This window comes from Falco biarmicus, chromosome 10 (assembly GCF_023638135.1).
Source record: "Falco biarmicus isolate bFalBia1 chromosome 10, bFalBia1.pri, whole genome shotgun sequence".
In the NCBI taxonomy this organism is placed as follows: Eukaryota; Metazoa; Chordata; class Aves; order Falconiformes; family Falconidae; genus Falco; species Falco biarmicus.
The window spans coordinates 16,957,668-16,979,262 of record NC_079297.1 but is presented as its reverse complement, the minus strand read 5'-3'; the positions used below and the strand labels follow the sequence as shown (position 1 = coordinate 16,979,262).

General features: G+C 41.4%; 1 protein-coding gene and 1 long non-coding RNA gene across 2 annotated transcripts; one reads left to right on the top strand and one right to left on the bottom strand.

Moving 5' to 3' along the window:
• Positions 1-244: 244 nt before the first annotated feature.
• Positions 245-20,444, top strand: LOC130156555 (protein-glutamine gamma-glutamyltransferase 6-like). Its single transcript, XM_056355134.1, has 12 exons — positions 245-4,789; positions 5,612-5,851; positions 6,358-6,476; positions 7,664-7,792; positions 9,008-9,185; positions 10,025-10,160; positions 11,750-11,853; positions 14,639-14,881; positions 15,561-15,905; positions 16,904-17,061; positions 18,764-18,897; positions 20,078-20,444. The coding sequence occupies exons 1-12, from the start codon at positions 4,561-4,563 to the stop codon at positions 20,229-20,231; spliced, it is 2,169 nt and encodes a 722-aa protein (XP_056211109.1). The 5' UTR covers positions 245-4,560; the 3' UTR covers positions 20,232-20,444.
• On the bottom strand, positions 4,816-7,693 carry LOC130156557 (uncharacterized). Its single transcript, XR_008824462.1, has 2 exons — positions 6,590-7,693; positions 4,816-4,964 (listed from the first exon to the last, which is right to left on the bottom strand). It is a non-coding gene; the product is annotated as an uncharacterized LOC130156557 (long non-coding RNA).
• Positions 20,445-21,595: the final 1,151 nt, after the last annotated feature.

The following is a 21,595-nucleotide window of genomic DNA, read 5'->3' as shown; positions in this document are numbered from 1 at the left end:
AGTGTAAGGTCACCAGAGACAAGGGACACATTTGTCTTCAAACCTTCCCAATGTAACTCATCCATAGGCAGCCCCTAGTGCCCACCTCTGTCACAACATTTGCCTTTTGCAGGCTTCCAACCCTAACAACACCAGGTACCAGCTCTCACCTGAAATGTGCTTTCAGGTAGCCTCAGGGCTTCTCCATCACTCCCCGCAAGGTAGACTCTCCAGGGACTACTATGAAAGCTAGTGACTGCTAGGGCACAGTAACCACCTGGCCAGGGTTAGGGCGAGACGATATTGGTGTACAGACAGCTCTGCTAAGCCTGAAGATTTAGATTTGCTTTCTGACTTATAAAATGTTTAAAGCAAAATCAGTAAGGCCAAAATTCTGAACCACAGAGCTGTCAGGAGTTCAATATGGACATCTTTTATCTGGTGGGTGATAATACCTTGGAGAGTCTGATGCATCCAGATAGGATCACAAATTCTTACCAAAAAAGTTACACAAGAAACCATAAGAAGAACTTTAGACTCCTTTTTCGTAAATAAATTTAAGCTGCAGGTAATTCATTTCCCTTTTTGATTGCTGGCAATCTTATTATCAATGTGGAAACAAAACAGAAACCAGCAACAGACAAAAAAAGGTGCAATGTAGACACATGGAGGTGAGTGATATGAGGGATCACCCCTTTGCCCTTCACTCCTCTGTCACAGCCCACCGACAGTTCAGAACAGCATGCAACGTCCTCTCAGGACAAATTGGCAGGGCACGTTTCTAGGTACGTTGTGACACTGGATGAGGGAGAAGAGAGTACAAGGGAGCTTCAGGAGAGTATCTATAATTAGAGTGGGCAGGGCTTACACCAGAAGAACAGCTCTGTGACTTCCTCCAGAGCCCAACTGAAGATGCCATGCTGAGCAACTACAGAGATACTACACACATGTATTACAAATGCCAAACCATAATGTAAAATTATTAAAAGGAGAGCCAGCCACTAAACACTCCTCTTTACTCAATAAGACTCCCTGATGCACAGGTGAACGCATAACAATGTCCTCTCAGTGGCATTATTGCTTCTTACATAAGAAATGCATATCATAGGTAATCATGTCAGGAACAGATAATGGGAACGTCACAATTCTGCTTCTAGGAAAGGACAAATTATATGCAATGATGTGAAAGATCTTCAGGTAGACATGCCTTAAGAAAAAAAAAAGTGATTTAAACTATGCTACTGAGTGACAGTAAGACTAACATTACAAATCTACTTAGACCACTGCATGTCCCATACGTCCATATTATACAATATGTATATTTGTCTATACCTGCCCTCTGTACATAGTCTCCAAAAACCTAAACAGACACAAACCACCCAAAAATAAGTTTCTCCTGTCTATTTAAGGCTGTATTTCTTTTGTTAGATCAAATTTGGGATGTTTTCCTTTCTTAGTAGTTAAGATACCAGAATACTGTTTATCATATTTCCTCAGCCATTCACCAGTTTTAAATAAGCATAATTGGATACAAGATTGTGTAATTAAAGCAATCATAAGTAGATGCTCACATAGGTCATTACTACAAAAGCAGTAACTAGCAACCACAGGTCACACCCAGCTTGTATAAACTCTAGCTTCGTACTGAAGAGTCCTAAGACTTTTGTTACTGATGCTGGTGGAAGAGGATTCAGAGTGTTCTGGCATACTTTTGAATCTATAACCTGAACTACACACAAGTGTGGAAAAGAAGAAAGAAACCTTATGGCAGGTAAGTTAAAACCAGCCTGGTTGCTCCAGACATCATTTTTCCAAAAGAGATGAGTGACACTTGCTGAGGAAACAGGATAAATTATATCTAGTTGTTCTCTTGGAAATTTAGCCCTATTTAAGTTAAATGCATTTACGGGTTATTCTACGAGAACTGATTTTCTTTTTTTTTTTCTTTTTTTTTTTTTCTTCTTTTTTTAAAGTATCATGCTTCTTGAACAGTCTTTTTTCCTGTAACAGAAAAAGAGAGTAAGGAAATATTTTTCTATCATATTAATTAATTATTCTATACAGTGCTTTTGCAGCCACCTAATCAACACTGTTGGCTCGTGATTTGGGCATCAAACTGCCACACAGAAGTCCCAGGTTCTAATTTCTCCCTAATATCAAACTGATGTCTGGCCTCAGACAGGTCACTTTATGGCCTCTGGGCACCTGTGTTTGCTCCCTACAGAGTGGCTATGTTAGCCTGCATGCTGCTTTGTCAAAGTGCAGTCCCAGTGTCTACGTGTTATATTGTACTTGCTCTCACTCTCCTGCTGGCTGGAAAGATCTCTAGTTTGAAAGAGGTGTCATATAATATACCTGCACATAGAGAGTCTATCTAAAATTTAGCCTAAGAATTTTCCTGTTATAGCTTCAGTTTTCTGTCAGAGGCAAGAACCCTGTATGCATAACGCTCAGCATTTTCAGCTGTGATCACAGATAATGTAGGGTTTTGCTTATGAGCATGCTCCTAATGTCTATCCATTACAGGATAAACATCCAAACAAGTTTTTAGAAGTTTGTCCAATTGTACATTGACAAGATAACTGCAAATATGTTCTTCCAACACAGAGATACTGAAAGCAGAAAAAGAAATTGTAAGATTCAAATTGATATCGTGAAGATGAAAACAAGGAGAAATCTGAAGTACACGTTAACAAAAGACTGGTATCAGGCTTTATTGTGCTTTTGCCCCAGATACATAAATTGGGTTTTGCTGATCTCCCGCCCATATTCACTAGAAATGCCTACATAACTACAGACTTCACAGAGCAAACCAAACTATTGATGCAGTAACTTCTCAGAGCTAACCAATGCTAGCCACTGCTTTTTTTCTTTCCTACTTCTCCAGGTGTCCCCTTTTACTCTGTTGTACATCTGGCTTCGCCTGTGACACTCCACTCTGAAAGGCTTAGCTCCTTAAAAGTCAGAGTCTCACTAGTATCAAACCCGTGGCTCAGTTGCTATTAAGCCCTATATGTGCTACATTTTTATTTGCAGACATCCAAAATGCTCTTAGTTATTGCTGCACAAGTAACGACATGCATGCTCCCTGCCCTGATAAGCCTGGACATTTAACTCGCACAGTTCGGGATACACAGTGGTCGGATATACATGGGTAAAGTGCTGCAAGGCTAACTTCTTTTCAAACTCTGAACCCAAGTGTCCTTCAGAAACACATTCTAATTCACTCTTAAGTTAGAGGACTTGCTGTTAGGAATGCTGTGTTGTGTAGGTCCTTTTCAGTAACACATATTTAAGTCAGGAAAACAAAGTGATGGTGCAAGCGAGAAACTTTCTAGACATGTTACATTATGAGACTCAAACATCACGCTCCTACCAATGGAATTTATTTTTCTCCAGGTGACATATCTGAAACAAGATCCTTCACTTAACTGGAAACACTGAAACATGTTTATGCTCACAGACTACAGGAAAGCAACTTGCTCCAGACCCTTACTGCAGCCTTAGAACTGCATGTGTACGTTCACATTTCTTCCAAAGAGATGATAAAAGTACAGTTATGACATCAAGACTTCACAGAATATAATTCTGTGCTGCAAACACAGCAGAAAACTCAAACCCCACCCCCTCTATTTCCATAGTAGAACCACACAGACTCCCTCAGAAATCAACCTCATTCTAAGTGACTCAAGGTAGTGCTATCCAAGACCTGTATCATAGTTCAGTGAAATGATGGAAGTGTTGCTTACAGCACTATTAGTCTGCAAAGGGTTAACATGCTCTAGTTGTGGTAGGAAATCTTCAAGTGAAATTCCTCTGGAACATCATACTGGGGAAGAGCACTTCTCAAACACGTGTCCACAGAGGGATCTCTATTTTTTTAGACTTTGTTTTGCTTTGTTGTTGTTGTTTAACTGATAGAGGAAAAAGAAATGTTGAAAGCTTTCATAATCTGTGCTTCAGTATGCCATTTTCAATAGTAGGAACCTATCATAATACAGCAGAGCAACCCATAGCACCACCTCAAGATATACCACTCAATCCCATTGTTCATCCTCTGCTGGTTATCTTTTTCCAAGAGAGCATGCAGTAACACCCAGCTTCAAGAAAAAGACTGTAAATTAACTGAGATACAAGAAAGGTGAGAAGATAATGGGCAAGTTTGACAATGAAGATACTAGCCTTCTATCCATCATCTGTCATACAGCGTTCCCAGGATCAGGCATGCACTTGCTCATGAGAGTTTTAATAGTTTTTTCTGTACACCTGTAAAGCATTCTGGGATCCCCACAGAAAGAGCGGGAACATGGTGGAACATAACAGTCTCTTCAAACTTTAATCTAAATACCATAGGGGGTTTATTTATTTATTTTTAAAATGAAAGATGAATCAAAGATTAATTATCTGAATGGGTGTTCTTTCTGTCTCTGAAAGATGCCTGAAGGTAAAATATTTTAGCTGCTCCTCCAAGTTGTTTATTTTGCAATTTTTAACAACAACGGATTTCTCTGTTTTCCTAGAGCATGTAACTCCAGCTATACATAAATATAATAAAATTACTACAATAGACAAGCTGAAGAGATGTACAAGTTTGAAGGAAGAGTGTTTTTAATTGACTTGCCTTGTGTCTTTCTAGCCCTGAAAATAGAAAATGTCAATTGGCACCCCAAACTGAATAAAGCTGCACACCACACCTCTGATTACAGCAGCACAGAAGCAATCTTGAGGAGAGGACAGGCCTTCAACATCACTCTAAACCTCCAAACAACAGTGCAGGCTTGGGACAACCTCAGCTTTATTGCAAGCACAGGTAATTTCCCCATGGCACAGCACTCACCTTGCATCCAAGTCACTTCAGCTCCGAAACACCAGTGCCTGGCAGCTCCATATGGTCCATTCCTGAATTGTTAAGCTTTTTCCTGTATCATTCAGGATTCAGTGTCCTTTTAGGCTTAGGAACTCCTATTTTAAAGTTCAATCTGTACCTTAATGCAATAGACAGTCAAGGTAGTAATTAACAGAAAGGTGCAGACCATCCTCATTCTAAAAACAAGCCTGCATCTCTGCTCCTAAGGACCTACCTGCCACACTGCAAGTTATCTTCATTCCACAGTCCCTGAATATTTTGAAACTCTACCTCACAGAACATCATCCCCCATATATCTCCTCTCCTGACTCTCTATTTCACCTGTTTAAACTCCCCTTGATTAACTCCATGTGTTCCCTATTGCTAGGACAGTCTACACGACCCCATTCATGAGACTCTTACCTGCATCTTCCCAAAAGGCTTCTCCAAAGAATTCTCTAGGCAGCTACTAACTCCTAATGAAACATGTATTAAAATGTGTGGCCCATCCTCCCTACATATTTTTGAACTGCCAGGGCTTGCCTCCTCACTTGTCTAGAGTGATTATGGGCACACTTGCTGGGCCACGCACGTAATACAGAGGGCTGCACAGTACGATTCTATGGACTGGAGCACAGCTAGTTTATGTTGAACAAGCATTTGATCTGATAAACCACAATCTTTCAATGAAGTCATTAAAAAAATGTGGAATTGAGATCATCACTGACCCCAAGTTTGTCACCCACAGCTGTCACTCAGAATTGCTGTCCCTGTTCCCTCTGGCAGGACCATCTCCAACAGAATCTCAGCAGACCAAGGTCGTATTTAACCTTTCTGAGGAGAGTGCCAGTGGCTGGAGCGCCGTGCTGGAGCCCAGTGAGCCTGGCTGCATGAACCTCGCAATATCCAGCCCAGCCAATGCTGTCATTGGACGATACAAACTCAAACTCCAAATTGTTTCGGGGAACAAGGTCTCTTCAACGCTCCTGGGCCAGTTTGTGCTACTTTTCAATCCCTGGTGTCCAAGTATGTTTTGATGTATCAAATAACTCTTTGTTTCAGACAGGAAATCTGGGTGTCACAGTACCTGACAGTCACAGCTATAAACAGATATTTTTTGTGCTTAACATCAAGGACCAAGTTTTTGCCCCTTCTTCAGTGCTGCTGTACATCAAAGATCCAGCCTCTTGCTTGTACAATAAGAAATAGGAGGCAGGAAATATTCCAAATACTTATTCTGTAACTTTTTTCCCTCAGATAATTGCATTCAGTTGTAAACCAAGCAATACCTACCAATAAGACACATACTGAGATTAGCGAAAGGACAGGAGCAGGGACATAGTCCGTTCCCCTCAAAGGAACTTCGTGTTTATTTTATTCCCTCTCTAAATGATCACAGAGGTATAGCAGGGAGCCCTAAGCCTGGATTCATAGGCAGCCTGAGCTGTTCCCTAGAACTCCCCTCGAAGTGAGATTTTCAATTACAGCAAAACAACTTTCCTTTAAGCCAGCATGTCTCACTCTGCTTGTAGATGATGATGTCTTTATGGCTAATGCAAAGGAGCGACAGGAGTACGTCCTGAATGACAGTGGAATCATATTTCAGGGACTGGAAAAATATATTCAACAAGAAGCTTGGAACTACGGACAGGTAAACAACATCACCTATTTCAGAACTTGAAAGTAAGAATACTGGGTAAATAGGCTCTGGAGGGAAGGGAATCATTATCTCATAGTATAAGAGTTCAAGTATTCCTCTCTCACCTGTGATTTTCTTGCAGATACATGTCTCACATCAATACATTATCACAGCATCAGGACCATTTCCCCTGTCTGGCACTTCTAATACAGAAATAAAAGAAACAAAGCACAGTTTTAGTTTTCTTTTGCCTATTACACAAACTGGCAAAATTCTGCTTGTTTCTTGGCCGTTGTAAGGGGCAAAGGAAGCTATTCCAGTATTAACCTCTAGGTATTGCGAGGCTACTACAGCTAAATATTAACACAGTTGGTTAAGTAATGGGGCAGAAGACACTAAAAGAATATCCCACTCAACTGAAACAACTCAGGTTGGAATTTTTGAAAATCAGGTTTGGCATTCTATGCATAACTACTACGAATACCATCATAACTACAGCCCTCTGCAGCCACGCGACTATCCTGCAACTTGTTGGGCCAGTCAAAGCCATTCCTGACCACTTCCTGCCTTACAACTGCATCAGCAGTGCCACAGACGGCATTTCTATTAACCCTCTGGATCACTGTGGCTACTTTTACACTAACAAATAAAACAAGGCCAGATCTGCTTTCTGTCCCAGAGGTCAAGGAGCATCCCTGCCTGACCACATCCATACAGCATAGCACTTTGGCATTCTCTGGGCCCAACACAGTGTCTCTGTGACCCTAATCCACAATCATTATTTTTGTGGGTTTCTTTCAGTTCAGATTATCTGACATAAGGTGAAGGCAGCCCACCAGTGAAGTTTTCGTAACAGAAGGGCACCCACAGGGGCACGGCAGGATGTGGGAGGGTGCAAAGCCTGCTGAACCAGACCTCGAGTGGTCTTGTCCCTTCCACCAGGCCATGTAATGTCTCTGTGAATGCTGGTAGCTATGGCCCCAAACCATGCCCATAAACATGCTGTCCTTAAAATACTATGGAGAGTCAGCAGCCTAATGCATATGCCTTCTTTTTGGCCCTATTTTCTTCAACAGTATAGAAGATGCCTGTATTACCAACATGATCCTATTGTGCTAGATGAAAGGAAGCAGGGGGGAGTTTATCCTTGGGTTTATTTATGAAATTATCCTTTAACATATTGCTTGTTTTGATTTCAGTTTGAAGAGGATATTCTTGATATCTCTCTGGCTATACTGGATCGAAGCCTGAACCACCGCCAAGATCCAGCTCTTGATGTATCCAACCGAAACAATCCTGTCTATGTGAGCAGGGTTATCAGTGCTATGGTAAATTGATCAATTAGTTACAGCTGTACAATGAGCCTACTAACAAAACCCCCAGTACTTTATTGTGATACCTCAATGTTGCATAGGTGTAGCTAACTAAGGTAAAATTGAGAATTAATCTCAAAGGAAAACACACGAAAAATTTAATTTATATTCTTCCCAAAATCTTGATTATAACTGAAGGAATGTTTCCAAGAACTTTTGGGGAGCAATGAATCTCAGATGTATTTTCCTAACAGATTTTCAGTCCATTAGATCTTTTCACTAATTTGGAAAGCTTGTGTCCATTCTGAAATCATTTGCTAAGTTTTTCAAGCACCAAGAGAAGCATGAAATATTTTGGAAGACCAGTGCTGGTATAGCTCCATTTAATGTGTGTAGTTAGTATTCTTCACTTAAGGGGGACTCGTTCAGTGGGGCCTGCATGCATTCCCTTCAACAAATAGTTACATCGTCTCACACCCCACCATCCTCACAAACACCTAAATGCACAACTGGGCAACTGAAAAGTTTTCCATTTTATGAATAATACATGCTTTACCACATTCCTTATCTGAGATTCCTCCTTTGTAGCTGTGATCCTTTTCACCATTTTAGACAGCACTCACTTTAGACAGTATCAGCTTCAACCTGAAGTAAATAACTCAGATGTACAAAATTACTAAACGTATAAATAATTAAGAAAAAGAAAATATGAAAAAAGAACTAATTTATGTACAACCATACATGACACAGGCCTCTAAAACAGATGTGCACAAATATATGCAAGCACATCCAACAAGTTTGAGCAAGCTATATGTACTATATGCACATTTGCAACAAATGCACATTCAGAGAAAATACATACTTCTTAAGGCTTCCATAGAAATCACTTGAGAATGTGAACCAATACTGAATACACAGCGTAACAGTATCATGACATACAAGGAGGTGAAATCAGTCAATGAAACAAAATTTCAACAGGCTGGCAGTCAGTATGTTTGGGAACATCTGTACTGAAAAGCAAGGCAGTTTTGAATCATCAGACTCTACAACCTGATCTAGGTTTGATCCAGCTCTTGCACTTGAGTAGTCAAAATTCTATCTAAGATTCAAATACTATGTCCCACCACTCAGCCAATGAGACAGTGGTACAAACAGGGTCGTTTCTGCCTATTTTCTGCTCTCCCTTTCTCTGTAAAAATTTCAGTTCTCTCATGAGAAAGTCTCTTTCAGGTTAACAGCAATGATGAAAAAGGAGTAGTGGAAGGGAAGTGGAATGGAAAGTACCGCTCAGGAACCAACCCCTTGCAGTGGAGTGGAAGCGTGACCATCCTTCGAAAGTGGTACAGGGGGAGATACAAACCAGTCCGGTATGGCCAGTGCTGGGTCTTTGCAGGAGTCATGTGCACAGGTACACATGAAGGGATGAAGAATGCTATCAGAAAGGAAGCTTACTAGAATTTCTTTGGGTTTAACTCTTTGATGTTATTGTTGAAGCTGTTTCAGCTTTGACAGAGAGAGTGAAGAATCTACACTCTCCATGCATGAAGATTTTCTTCTATTTTAAACAGCCATAGGTTGCAATATTGCATCCCAGTTTGTGAGTCATCAAACAAAATGCAAGGCAGTTTTCCAGGCTGGGCTCGTGAAAAGAGCAAGCTTTCCTGTTTCAAAGCTAGGATTCAAAGAAAACCAGTGGTCTTGTAAGTCTCCTCACAATGCCACTTTTCCACCGTTTTATCTTGTCTACTGTTGACACAAAACCAAATTACAATTCTGAGGACCTGTAAAGGGAGCTGCAAGTCAGGAAAAGCATTTCATCCTAGCAGTTTACATTCAGAGCTGCTCTGAGAGACAAGAGTCACTTTGGGGAAAATACAAAGGAAAAATAATGCAATCGAGAGGTGTGTCTGAGAGGAAGAGGGAAAAAGAAGCACGTAACAGAGAAACAAACATAGGGAGAAAATGGGAGAGAGAACAGGATGAAGAATGAAAGATTAAAATAAATAGATGAATCTAACTAATCGTTAAAAGAACATGGCAGCTAAGAGTGTCGTGTGAGCGGAACTGTCTTCTAAGCAATTGTGCACAAGGACTGTGACTTGCGTCATATCTCAGAGGAAAGTTTCTGAGGGTTTGTTTCCCCACTGAAAACATATACACTACCTGCTTTGCCAAGAAAAACAAAAAATACTTTCTAAATATCTGTAAAATAGGTTTACAGCACTTTAATAGTATTCTATATTGCAGTTCTGAGATGCTTGGGAATACCTACTCGTGTTATTACAAACTTCAACTCTGCCCATGACAGGAATATAAATCTGAGTATTGATAAGTACATTGACATTTCTGGAAAGACTCTGCACTTCACTGAAGACAGTGTGTGGTAAACATTTTTTTCTTAATATCTCTTCCATTATATTCTCCTCTAATTAAAAGATCATGCTCCTGAAATGTAATCCCAGCCTCATGCTCCTGGTGATATAAAACTCCATACCAAAGAATCAACAGAGCAGACTGTTGCAATATGGAGTCAGTTTCATCATTCTGAAGAATTAACAGAGGAGATACTTTTTACCACTGCTATTCAACATATAATTTGAAAATATAACTGTTAATTTTGTCTCTACTGTATGAAAGTTTACGTTTTTCCAAAAAAGTTTAAATTGTGATTAACCTCTTGCCCCAAAATTGTATCAGCTTGTCCCTTGATGCCTAGAGCAGAAGCCCAGAAGTTTTAGACCCAGCTTCTGTGCTACGCGCTGTTGATTGTCTCAGTCTTTCATGATTACCTTTATAGATCCCCTGCACAATACTGAAAGGTTAGTAAAGTAAAGATAGTATGTTTAATGCAGCTGAAAAAAATTCCATTCCACCCCTTAGGAAGAACATGCTGTTTCTCTCACCTCAGAGAAGCTGTTAAAAATGTGCTTTTGACAAACAATTGCACACTGCCTGCACATGTGTGTTGTACTGCATGCATCAGTGTTCCAGCCACCAAACACCCTACCATGTGGACTGAATGGGACAAGGGTGACACGAAGTAGTGATGCCAAAACGGCACACAGTAACTGCTCAGAGACCAATTTTGTCTTTAAGCAGCAAAGGTATTTATTTCATGCAACATTGGGGAGCTAGCCAGTTCGCACCGTACAAACTAGCTCCAAAGTTTTCAGTGAAAAATCAGGTAATTTATACAGTTTACGTGAGAGGTTGCAGCATCTTTACATACATATTCATTTGATTTCAACATCTAATCATCATATTCATAATAGGTGGGGTTCAGCCGGAGCTTGAGGTGGAGTCTTCTAGAATCATCTTTTGGGGGGGATTTTTGGGTGGCCGCTCCATTCTTTGGCCTCACTCTTGGGGGTCGCTCAATCTTCTTCCTTGCTTAAACTTTTCAGCTTTCTTTGTTCAGTGATCTCCTGACTCATGGTCTCCTGATCTCCTTCAGGTGCCCACCTTATCTTTTCTAATTATTCAGAGCACATTCCTTTACTTTAACATTGTCAGTGGAATGGAACAGGCCATGCCAGTCTCTATCTTATCTCAACACAAGCAGAGCATCACCCAGAGCATTGTACCAAACTCATCCTGACTAATCTTTTTAAGACCTTGCTCTGTTTCATTAGAAAGCAACTGTGAATTAAATACCAACAGATAGCACTACATGCACAGGAGACCTCGGACTGTACAGTATGTTGTTTTGGAATACCTGACTCTGCAATAAATTTATCTTCCTTCTAACATCGTTTTTTTCATAAGATCTCAACACTTCTCAGACATCTGAACATTAAAAGCTGGCAAAGAAGGGGAAAGAGGTACTCAAGAAAGGAGTCAGCAGCTGGTCTCTCCACAGTTTTCATTCACTCAACTAGCGTTATTTCTTGCATTGCACCAGAAATGTATCAAATCTTTCAATATAAAATTAACTGTATGAATCAGCGATTCCCTATTCTGCCTCTCTTACAGGAATTTCCATGTCTGGAATGAAAGCTGGTTCATTAGAAGAGATCTTGGCTCTTTTTATGATGGATGGCAGGTTCTGGATGCAACACCCCAGGAAACAAGTAAAGGTAACACTGTTGTAAATATAAAAAGCTGTAGGCACTGTTATTCCTAAAGATTGTTACTGAAATTGCGGGACAACCTTCTTCTATCTACTCCCAGCAGATGTAGCATTGATTCAGGTGCACATGAAAAGCAATACCCGCATCAGTCTCCAGTAGGCTGCTTTTCTGCCAGCCTCAGGATTGCCTACCAGCATGTAAATTCTTACTTTTTCTGATCCTCTACCTCCAGAAATATAGCACATCTTAAGTTCACTTATCTCACCCTTGCTTGTCTTAGCTCCTAACGTTACACAGATTCATAAATCATAGAATCAGAGAGTCATTTAGGTTGGAAAAGATCTTTGAGATCATCAAGTTGAATGATTAACCCAGGACTGCCAAGTCCACCACCGAACCATGTCCCTAAGTGCCACATCTATGTGTTTTTTAAATACTCCTAGGGGTGGTGATCCCACCACATCCCTGGGCAGTCCTTTCCGGTGCTTGACCACCCTTCAGTGAAGAAATTTTCCTAATATCCAATATAAACCTCCCCTGGAGCAACTTGAGGCCATTTCCTCTTGTCCTGTTGCTTGTTACTTGGGAGAAGAGACTGACACCCCCTGCTTACAGCCCCTGTCAGGTTGTTCTAGAGATCAGTAAGGTGCCCCCTGAGCCTCCTCCTCTCTGGACTAAAGACCCCTAGTGCCCTCAGCTGCTCCCCATCAGACTTGTGCTCCAGCCCCATTGCCTGGCTCTGGACACACTCCAGCACCTCTGCATCCTTCTTGCAGTGAGGGGTTTGAAACTGAACCCAGGATTCGAGGTGTGGCCTCACCAGTGCCAAGTAACGGGGGACAATCACTGCCCTGGTCCCACTGGCCACACTGTTTTGGATACAAGCCAGGATGCTATTGGCCTTCTTGGCCACCTGGGCACACTTCCAGCTCATGTCCAGCTGACTGTCTAGCAGCACCCTCAGTCCTCTCCTGCTGGGCAGCTTCCCAGCCACTCCTCCCCAAGCCTGCAGTGCTGCGTGGGATTGTTGTGCCCCAAATGAAGGACCCAGGATCAAGCCTTGTTGAACTTCATACAACTGGTCTTGGCCTGTTGGTCCAGCCTGTCCAGATCTCTCTGCAGAGCCTTCCTGCCCTCAGAAAGATCAACACTCCCCTCAACCTGGTGTTGCCTGCTGCTGAGGGTGCACTCGATCCCCTTGTCCAGATAGTCAATAAAAACATTAAACAGGGCTGGCCTCAGCACTGAGCCCTGGGGAACACCACCTGTGACCGGCCACCAGTGGGATGTGACTCCATTCCCCACCATGCTTTGGGCCTGGCCGTCCAGCTAGCTTTTAACCCAGTGTAGAGCACACCCATCCCAGCCATGAGCAGCCCGTGTCTCCAGGAGATGCTGTGGGAGATGGTGTCAAAGGCTTTACTAAGGCCCAGGTAGACAACATCCACAGCCTTTCCCTCATCCACTAGGCAGGTCACCTTGACATAGAAGGAGATCAGGTTTGTCAAGCAGGACCTGCCTTTCATAAACCCATACTGGCTGGGCCTGATCCCCTGACTGTCCTTTACATGCCATGTGATGGTGCTCAGGATGATCTGCTCAATAACATTCCCTGGCACTGAGGTCAGGCTAAGAGGCCTGTAGTTCCCCAGATCCTCCTCCCTTCACTTCTTGTAGATGGATAACCCCCAGTCTTCTGGGACCTCCCCAGTTAGCCAGGACTGTTGATAAATTATGGAGAGCAGCTTGGCGAGCTCCTCCGCCAACTCCCTCAGTACCTCGGGTGGATCCCATCCAGTCCCATAGATGTCTCAGTGGAGCAGCAGGTCACCGACCGTTTCCTCCTGGACTGTGGGGACTTTATTCTGCTGCTCCTCATCCCTGTCTTCGAGCTCAGGGGCTGGGTACCGAGAGAGAAGCTGGCCTTACTATTAAACATGGAGGCAAAGAAAGCATGAAGTACCTCAGCCTCCTCCTCGTCCTTTGTGCCAGTGTTCCCCCCCGCCCCATCCAATAAAGGATGAAGATTATCCTTGGCCCTCCTTCTGTTTATGATGCATTTCTACAAACATTTTTTGTTCTCTCTTACTGCAGTGGCCAACCTGAGTTCCAGCTGGGCTTCCACCTCTCTAATCTTCACCCTGCACAGCCTCGTGACTTCTTTATAGTCCCCCAGAGTTGCCTGTCCCTTCTTCCAAAGGTGGTAAATGCTCGGGTTTGCCCCGAGTTCCAGCCAAAGCTCTCTGTTCAGCCAGGCAACACTGACACAACTTCCTTGATCTAGTTTGATGACCTCCGTCAAAAAAATCCTTTATTTGGCAATTTAAAACCCATCAAACTCCAGATAAACTGCTTCTCATTCCTCACTACTAAGTTTATCAGAATTAGCTTCCTGGCTCTTCTCAATGTACATACAGCATTGATGACTCACATCTCCTAAGTCTGATTGTACTTCTGACTTGACTCCCACCATCTCCTCTCACTAGTCAGCTTAGCATACGGCCTTGCAAGCTTTGGAGGGTTAGAACATTTCACAGAGCACACATCATAATAAGCGCTAGCTCTCCCTACACCTTAGTAGCCTTACAACCTCCCGTCTGCTCCTGCCTTTTGATAGAAAATGCTCGTGGATTCTCTGGACATGCTGTTACCATAATGCGCTGATATAGAAACAACGCACTTTATCCAAACACGTCTTCGGAGTGACTACCTCTCCCTCTTGCTGTCAGCATGAGGATTTGCATTCTTTCGCAACAGGTGGTCATTTAACTTCTCCCTTTCTCTAATATAGGCATATATCAGTGTGGCCCTGCCTCCACCAAAGCCATTAAGGAAGGGGATGTGAACCTGGATTATGACAGCTCATTTGTGTTTGCAGCAGTGAATGCTGACTATGTTACTTGGATTCACTATAGCAACAAAAGAAAAGAGAGAATTTATTCTGATACTAGGAAGATTGGAAAATTTATCAGCACCAAAGCAGTAGGCTCCAATTCCCGTGTGGATGTCACTGCTAATTACAAATATCCAGAAGGTAAATTCTTTATTACAGTTGTCTCAGCACTGATGGTCAGAAGTGAAAAGAATTTAGGCCTTTGTTGGATCAAGCACTGAGTTAACTTCTTTACTTCTGGAGCAAAGTAATTGTGAATTTTCAAAGTTTTAGGACTCATCATCAGCTGATAGTGATTCAATATGGCCTTTGCGGCCCCTGATGAAATACTAATGCATTCAACACAAAGTCAGAGATACTTGTAAATTGTAAAATATTCTGTCCCAGCTGTTCTGATCAGCTGCTAAGAATATTTCTCTTACAACGTGCAGCATAAGCCATTCTGGAGAGTTGTTTGGGGAGGGTTTCTGCAAATGGATTTTATCGCCCTTCATAATTTCAGAGGAGATGGCAATTGCCCCAGCTTATGCAGAACTGAGCTCTCCCAGCAGTTATCTTTCCTCTGCTCACAATTTCTAAGAGGCACCCATGAACAGGCAGCTAAAGCTGACAGGCAGGTTTTACTTTCCAGCCTTCATGGCCATGTATATTCATTTGCTTTTCTGCCATAATTAGCATTTAGGTTAGACCTCACTTTCTCCTCACGTGTATCTTTGCCCTCCTCAACTCTCCTAAACTGTATTTACTGAGAGCATTTACAGCTCCACTGCACTATAACCAGCACGCATGAGACCTCTGACTGTGTTATCTTTCAAAGCAGGATCCTTGAAAGAAAGGCAGGTGTATAAAAAAGCACTGAAGCTGCTTGGTGTGAGAAGCACTGGAAAAAAGGCCAAAATGAGAAGATCTAGAAGACGACCTTCAGTAGCACAGAGGCAAAATACGACACAGCCTGCACAAAAACCCAGCATCTCAGGGAAGGTGATCCTTGATGCATCTCCTGTAATTGGCCAGGATATCCTCCTCACCTTTGCACTCAGGAACTTGCTCTCCGATTTCAAGACCATAAAGGTTAAACTGAGGGCTTCAGCCATTCTCTACACAAGAAAACCAAAAGCAGAGATTTTGCACTTGTCTAGGTCTATTAAACTTGGATCCAAAGAAGGTAATTTTAATTTTAATACAGTTTAGGAGAAGACATAGCTTTGGTTTGTGGCCAAATCACAGAGAAATAATGAATGGCTCAAGAAATGCATGACCTGCAAACAGTTGGGTTGGGGGTTAAGGCTATTGAGGGAAATAGAGACAGATATATATATTTGCCCTGCCTTAAGCATTTGTTTTTGGGCACTGTCAGAAAGGATACTGAGCTGGGTGACCTTTTGTCTGACACAGCACAGCCACTGTTAGTTCTACATTATGACATTTTTTGCTAAAAAAGAACAACTAAGAGACATACACCAGAGACGACTCAGCTACCAGCTCCCCATAAGCAAAGAATAAAGACAGATTACATGGGGAAACATAAGCCTATGTCTTTTGCAGCAGTAGGACAGCACCTACAGACTGCAGTAAGAGCTACACTACTTGCAGGTAGTGGCCTCTGCCCTGCTTTTGTAGGGACAGTGCTGAAAAATGAGACGTGCAGCACAAATGAATGTAACTACCCTCTCAAGCTAATACACAACACATCAGTACTCCTTCCACCATTCCAGCGGTAGATGATCATTTTTTCTCAATGTACTGAGATCCATTGCCTTCCTCACTGGCACAAAGACCCTGACCATGCACCCGTTTAAAGGTAGAGGCTGAACAGCTGCATCAGCAAGGGCATTTAAACCAACCCACCTTTCCAATTCTGCCTTCTTTGTGAGCATTAAATGCGCAGCTTCAGATAAATGAAAAACACACTAGCAGGGGTTGCCACACTTATCCACCCTCAGAACTGTTTCAGCTGCCAAACTGCCTGATCGTTTAGTGTTTGATGTGTATGTAAGCAGAAGCCACCTATGAGCATCATTCCTGTCTGTTGGCTGTTAACACCCACAAATGGACAGCCCCAGGGTGATAGCATCCTTGCTCCTTAAAATACAGATACAGATAGCTGGTACTTAGACACAGAAAGAAGAACATGGGGAAATTATGTTTCTATTTCCATTCCAGTGAAAGAGATTCCATTCAAGATCTCCTATTCCCAGTACAAAAACTCTCTGACGGATGACAGGAAGATCCTAGTGACTGCTGTCTGTGAAACCAAACAGGGAGCCTCACTTCTAGTAGAGCAGGATATTGTACTTCAGGATCCTTTTCTCACCATCAAGGTAAAAACTAATCCCCTTTGTGTCCATAGAGAGGCATGTTCAGAAGAAGAAACTGGAATCCTTATTCCATCTGCTTGTCATGGGAAGGAGTGTGGGAAGTGAAATCATGCCTGAGGGTGATTTGATCTTGCTGCTCTAATAATAGGTCATACGACAGAAGTTAAATGAAATACACTAAGGAAAAGCAAACCTTTCCAAGGCATAGCTGTGCTATGGTATTCTTGCCGGTGCTTGCTGACATGGCACTGATGAAGTTCTCAGTGTTATGAGGGTTACAAGGTAAGATTATATCTCCAGAGAGACACAGAGAGAGATCTAGTCCATATGTAGGCCTCCACTTTTGTCAGGGAAGCCTGATCATTCTCTTCCAGTTTATTTAGGAAGCCTGATTTTTACCAAAGACATCTTCACTGATTAGCTGGTAATGCCTGGGGCTGTGAGGCTCATTATAACTAATACCCAAGGAAGTTGTTCCACCTTATCAGGGAAAGTGGCATTTTTCACCTTGTAACATCTCACATGATTAATAAATAAGAACTGGAGGCTTTTTTTTTCATTAAGACTGACTTCTGGCAAATGCTGCACAATGGGTAAAAAGCCATTCTTAGTCTACCGGGAAGACCACACACTATGTGTGCCCAGGGACAATCCTGGGTTTGCATGGCCCATCACATCCACATCAACTAGCTTAACTTTTTTTGGACAGTTCAGCCCATTCACATGCTGTATCAGACATGGGATCAAATGCTATCTGCCTACTGCACTGTAAACAGCATGCAGGGAGCGCGGTAATTTGCAGCCTTTCAGAGCCTCCAGACTAGGTAAGCTATCCCAAACCACACTTACACTGTCAGTAGCACACAGGAAAAGCAAAGTTATACACAGGAATAAAGAGTTTGGATTTTTGTAGGTCTGGTGATTTCTGAATACCAAGTTACAGTGAGACTTTGTAAAAAGCCTTCTGTGCTGTATCACGCAAATAAGAAAGTCACTTACATAGGGCAGGCACCTGAATTAAATTACTTCAATTCAGTGACTAAGTTTCAAGAACAGCTTATATTTCTGTTGATTGAACTTCTGTATAAACATACAGCCAATAATAGAGAAATGTAATTGGGGTGCTGGAGTTCTCCATTATGTTAACTAATATTATATTATCTACAAGGATAACCAAATATGCCGATTCCACTTTATCTCTGCCAAAATAGGGTAATGAATATCTTTATTTGCCACTTGGCTTTCTTTTTTTTTTCTTTTTTCTTTTTTTTCCTGAGACACCACAATTTACCTCCATCTCACACCTCCAATGTTTTCTAATCTTAAACCTTTCATTTGGCCTAACTTAAGCTAATTTGACTTAAACTGCTTTAAAGTAGTTAGCCATGTATGTCAAGTTAACACTTTCCTTCTGTTCTCACTCTGGTAAGTATCATATACTGTGTTATATATAATACCATATACTGACCTAGTTAAAAAGTTAGGACTAAACGGTAGATACTGCAGTATTTTACTCCTTCTCAGCCACACTGGATGGCTGATTCAAGCCTGAACTCTGATGCCCCAAAACATGTACATGTATCAATTTCTGGCTCCTTCCATCCAGGAAATCCTAAGAGGGTAAGTGGTTTGCAATGGGAATGTAAAACCATGAGAAAGAAGTGAGACTAATGACACGGCTGAGCAAAATGTTTTCTCTCTGTAGGTCCTTGGTCCAACAGTAGTACACAAGGCTGTTGATGTGCAGGTTACATTCACCAACCCACTGTCTGAAGTGGTGACAGACTGTGTGCTGAGAGCAGAGGGTAGTGGCCTGATCAAAGAGCAACTCAGAATCAAGTATGTAAATGCTATCTGGCTAGTAAGTCAATTCACTTTGGTGGGAAATCTGGAATAAAAGTGGGGGTTTTAAAAAGATTGTCAACCTCATTACTTTTGTTTGCACCAACCTTGGACAAAATACCATCATGTCAGTACTCAACACATACTAGCTGGGAGTTTTTTACACCTCGTTTGCCAGGCTTTGAATTACAGAATGCTCCGGGAGTGGAGAGGTGGTCTGTTTTTAATGACAGTGTAACTCAGAGTTCTGTAGTTAGTGACTGAATTATGTGAAGGGCAAAAATGTAAAACCTTGAAGGGTAAGACAGAAAGTCATGGTAACTTCCTCCCTTCAGATATTAAATTACTGAAGAGCCAGGACATATACTGTAATGAAATGTTTTAAAAACTTGTCCACTGATACCATACCAGTAAGAATTGTTCTCCCATCTCCTCCATGGTTATTATTCTAAAAACATTTTTAAAGTCTCCAAACTATTTATGCTGGAGGAGTTAGCACTAAGAAACTGTGAGAGGACAACAAAAAAAACATAGCAAAAGATGACTAATGATGTGAAACACTAAGGTTTTACTTACATTGAATACAAAATTCAGGTCTAGATCCTGACCTTGCACTTTTAACTTGCTTTACCAGCATCAGTATTGCTCAGCTTCAGTACCTCCTTAGAGCAGAGGCCTTTTTCCCTTACTGTTTCCTGCTGCTACTATCACTCTCTTTGTGTTGGAAAGGCAAGAGTAATTTCTAACTATGGACATAAAATCAACCATTAATTGTATTAACCACACAGAAATACAACATGGGCATATATAGATTACTATAAAGGTTGTGAGTGTTGAGGGTAGTACATACAGTTGTATTGAGCTCTTCTAAAGATAACCTTTCTGATTATTCCTCAGGCACTCAATACGTTTTGCCCTCATGATACAAACCCTAGTTCTCTATCACAGGTTGAGAACTGCAACTATTCTCCCATTCATTACAGCTTGATTAGTTCTTCAGGGATAGTGCTGTGGGGGTGTGAACATGGAAGGTTATGCCCACCTGTGCCGGGAGCATACAAACACAGCAGCCACTTACTCCGACTCTTCCTATACTGTCTTAGATTTGAGGACTCTGAAGAATATGTCACACAAATTTTTCAGCTTCTTGAACTTACAAATGTATTGTCTCTTTTAGCGTGGCAAGAATGGCCCCCATGGAGAGCTCAACAGTTCAATTTGAAATCATTCCCTACAAAAGTGGCACCAGGCAGCTTCAGGTGGACTTGGTTTGCATCCATTTTTCAGATATTAAGGGATTTGTGATGCTTGATGTGGCTCCTGTGCAATGATATAACCTGTACATCCATTCAGTTTTGTCTCTGTTTATGAGGTTGGTGCAGTGTTCGTACATTATTATGACTGGGACCACAGAATGCAGACTACTCAGCCAAAGTAAAGTGATGTAATATGAATAGAAATTAATAAAAAGGTACTATATACTATACTGTAAAGACAGCGTCATCTTCTTCATTCCCTAACATGGTTTATGGACCTTCATGAATAGAATTACTAGTGGAAATGATTATATAATTTCACTTGAAGGAGAGGATCAAGTGTGATGGTTTTCCACATTAGAGCCTGTAGCCATGACAGCAGCTAAATTTCCAAGGAACATCATTAAAAAACACTGGTTTCATAAGCTTCATTGATTATAATTTAATTATATTCACCAAATATAAGTTTTATTCAGCAACAGCCAAGATACTATCCAAGTAGCTGACATAAATCAATTCTAGAATTAAATTTATGATTTCATCTAATTAGTAGAAGAAAAATACAGCAGTAGGATATGGCACCATTACAACAGAACTCTCTTCTTATGACTGGAAAAATGAGAAGCTATTCAATAAACAATACTCTTTAATTCGCAGTTTCCCTATTCAAATAATGACTTAATCATGTGATAAATTACAAATAATGAAATATTTTCCAAGAAATGACTGGGAGTAACAGGACAAAAGAAACACATCCTGGACCAAGGAGTGGCAAACACTAGAGCATCTGAAATAGTAACAGGCTGGAACAGCCGTTCCTGAAAACAGGAATGAAGGAGAACATCATTAAACAGTAAATAGGTGACCTGTCATCTGGACTAAGACACATTTATTTACACACATAGCTCCTAACATAAGTCTTAAACTTCCATTTGCTAACGTCTCCTTCTTCTATCAATCACATATGCAAAAGTAGCACTCCTAGTTTTATTTAACACAGTGTAATCTTTAGAGATACATTATTTATGTAGTTGCACGGATATACACAGCATTCTTTTAAAAGATGCAGCAAAAAAAGTCTTTGCCCCAGTTGACTCTTTTTTTAATGAGCACTAAAGGGAAAATATAAAGAACTTTTAGACGTGGTTAGATCTTTAGGACATGAGAAATTTTAACAATTCACAGGAACAGAGAATGTTGAACTCAAATCATTCTGCCTTCATCTAAACAAAATGCATTTGGCTTCCCTGACTCTAAAAGAACATGGCTGCAAATAGCCCTATGCAGTGGTGGAGCCACAAATGCCAGAGCAGCTCCCAATAACTCAGAAAAAAAGAAGAAAAAAGAAGTTAGTTTTAAAAAGAGTTTACAGGAGAGGAAAAACTGGTTCCTGTTCCCATTAAACAGAAAGAGAGAAAAAAATGCAGCTGATGTAATGA

Excerpts from the sequence above, each read along its gene's own strand:
- LOC130156555 (XM_056355134.1), top strand. The coding sequence starts at position 4,561 with ATGTACAAGTTTGAAGGAAGAGTGTTTTTAATTGACTTGCCTTGTGTC. Across the intron at positions 5,852-6,357 it reads TTTCAATCCCTGGTGTCCAA|ATGATGATGTCTTTATGGCT; the intron begins GTATGTTTTGAT and ends CTCTGCTTGTAG. Across the intron at positions 11,854-14,638 it reads ACCCCAGGAAACAAGTAAAG|GCATATATCAGTGTGGCCCT; the intron begins GTAACACTGTTG and ends TCTCTAATATAG.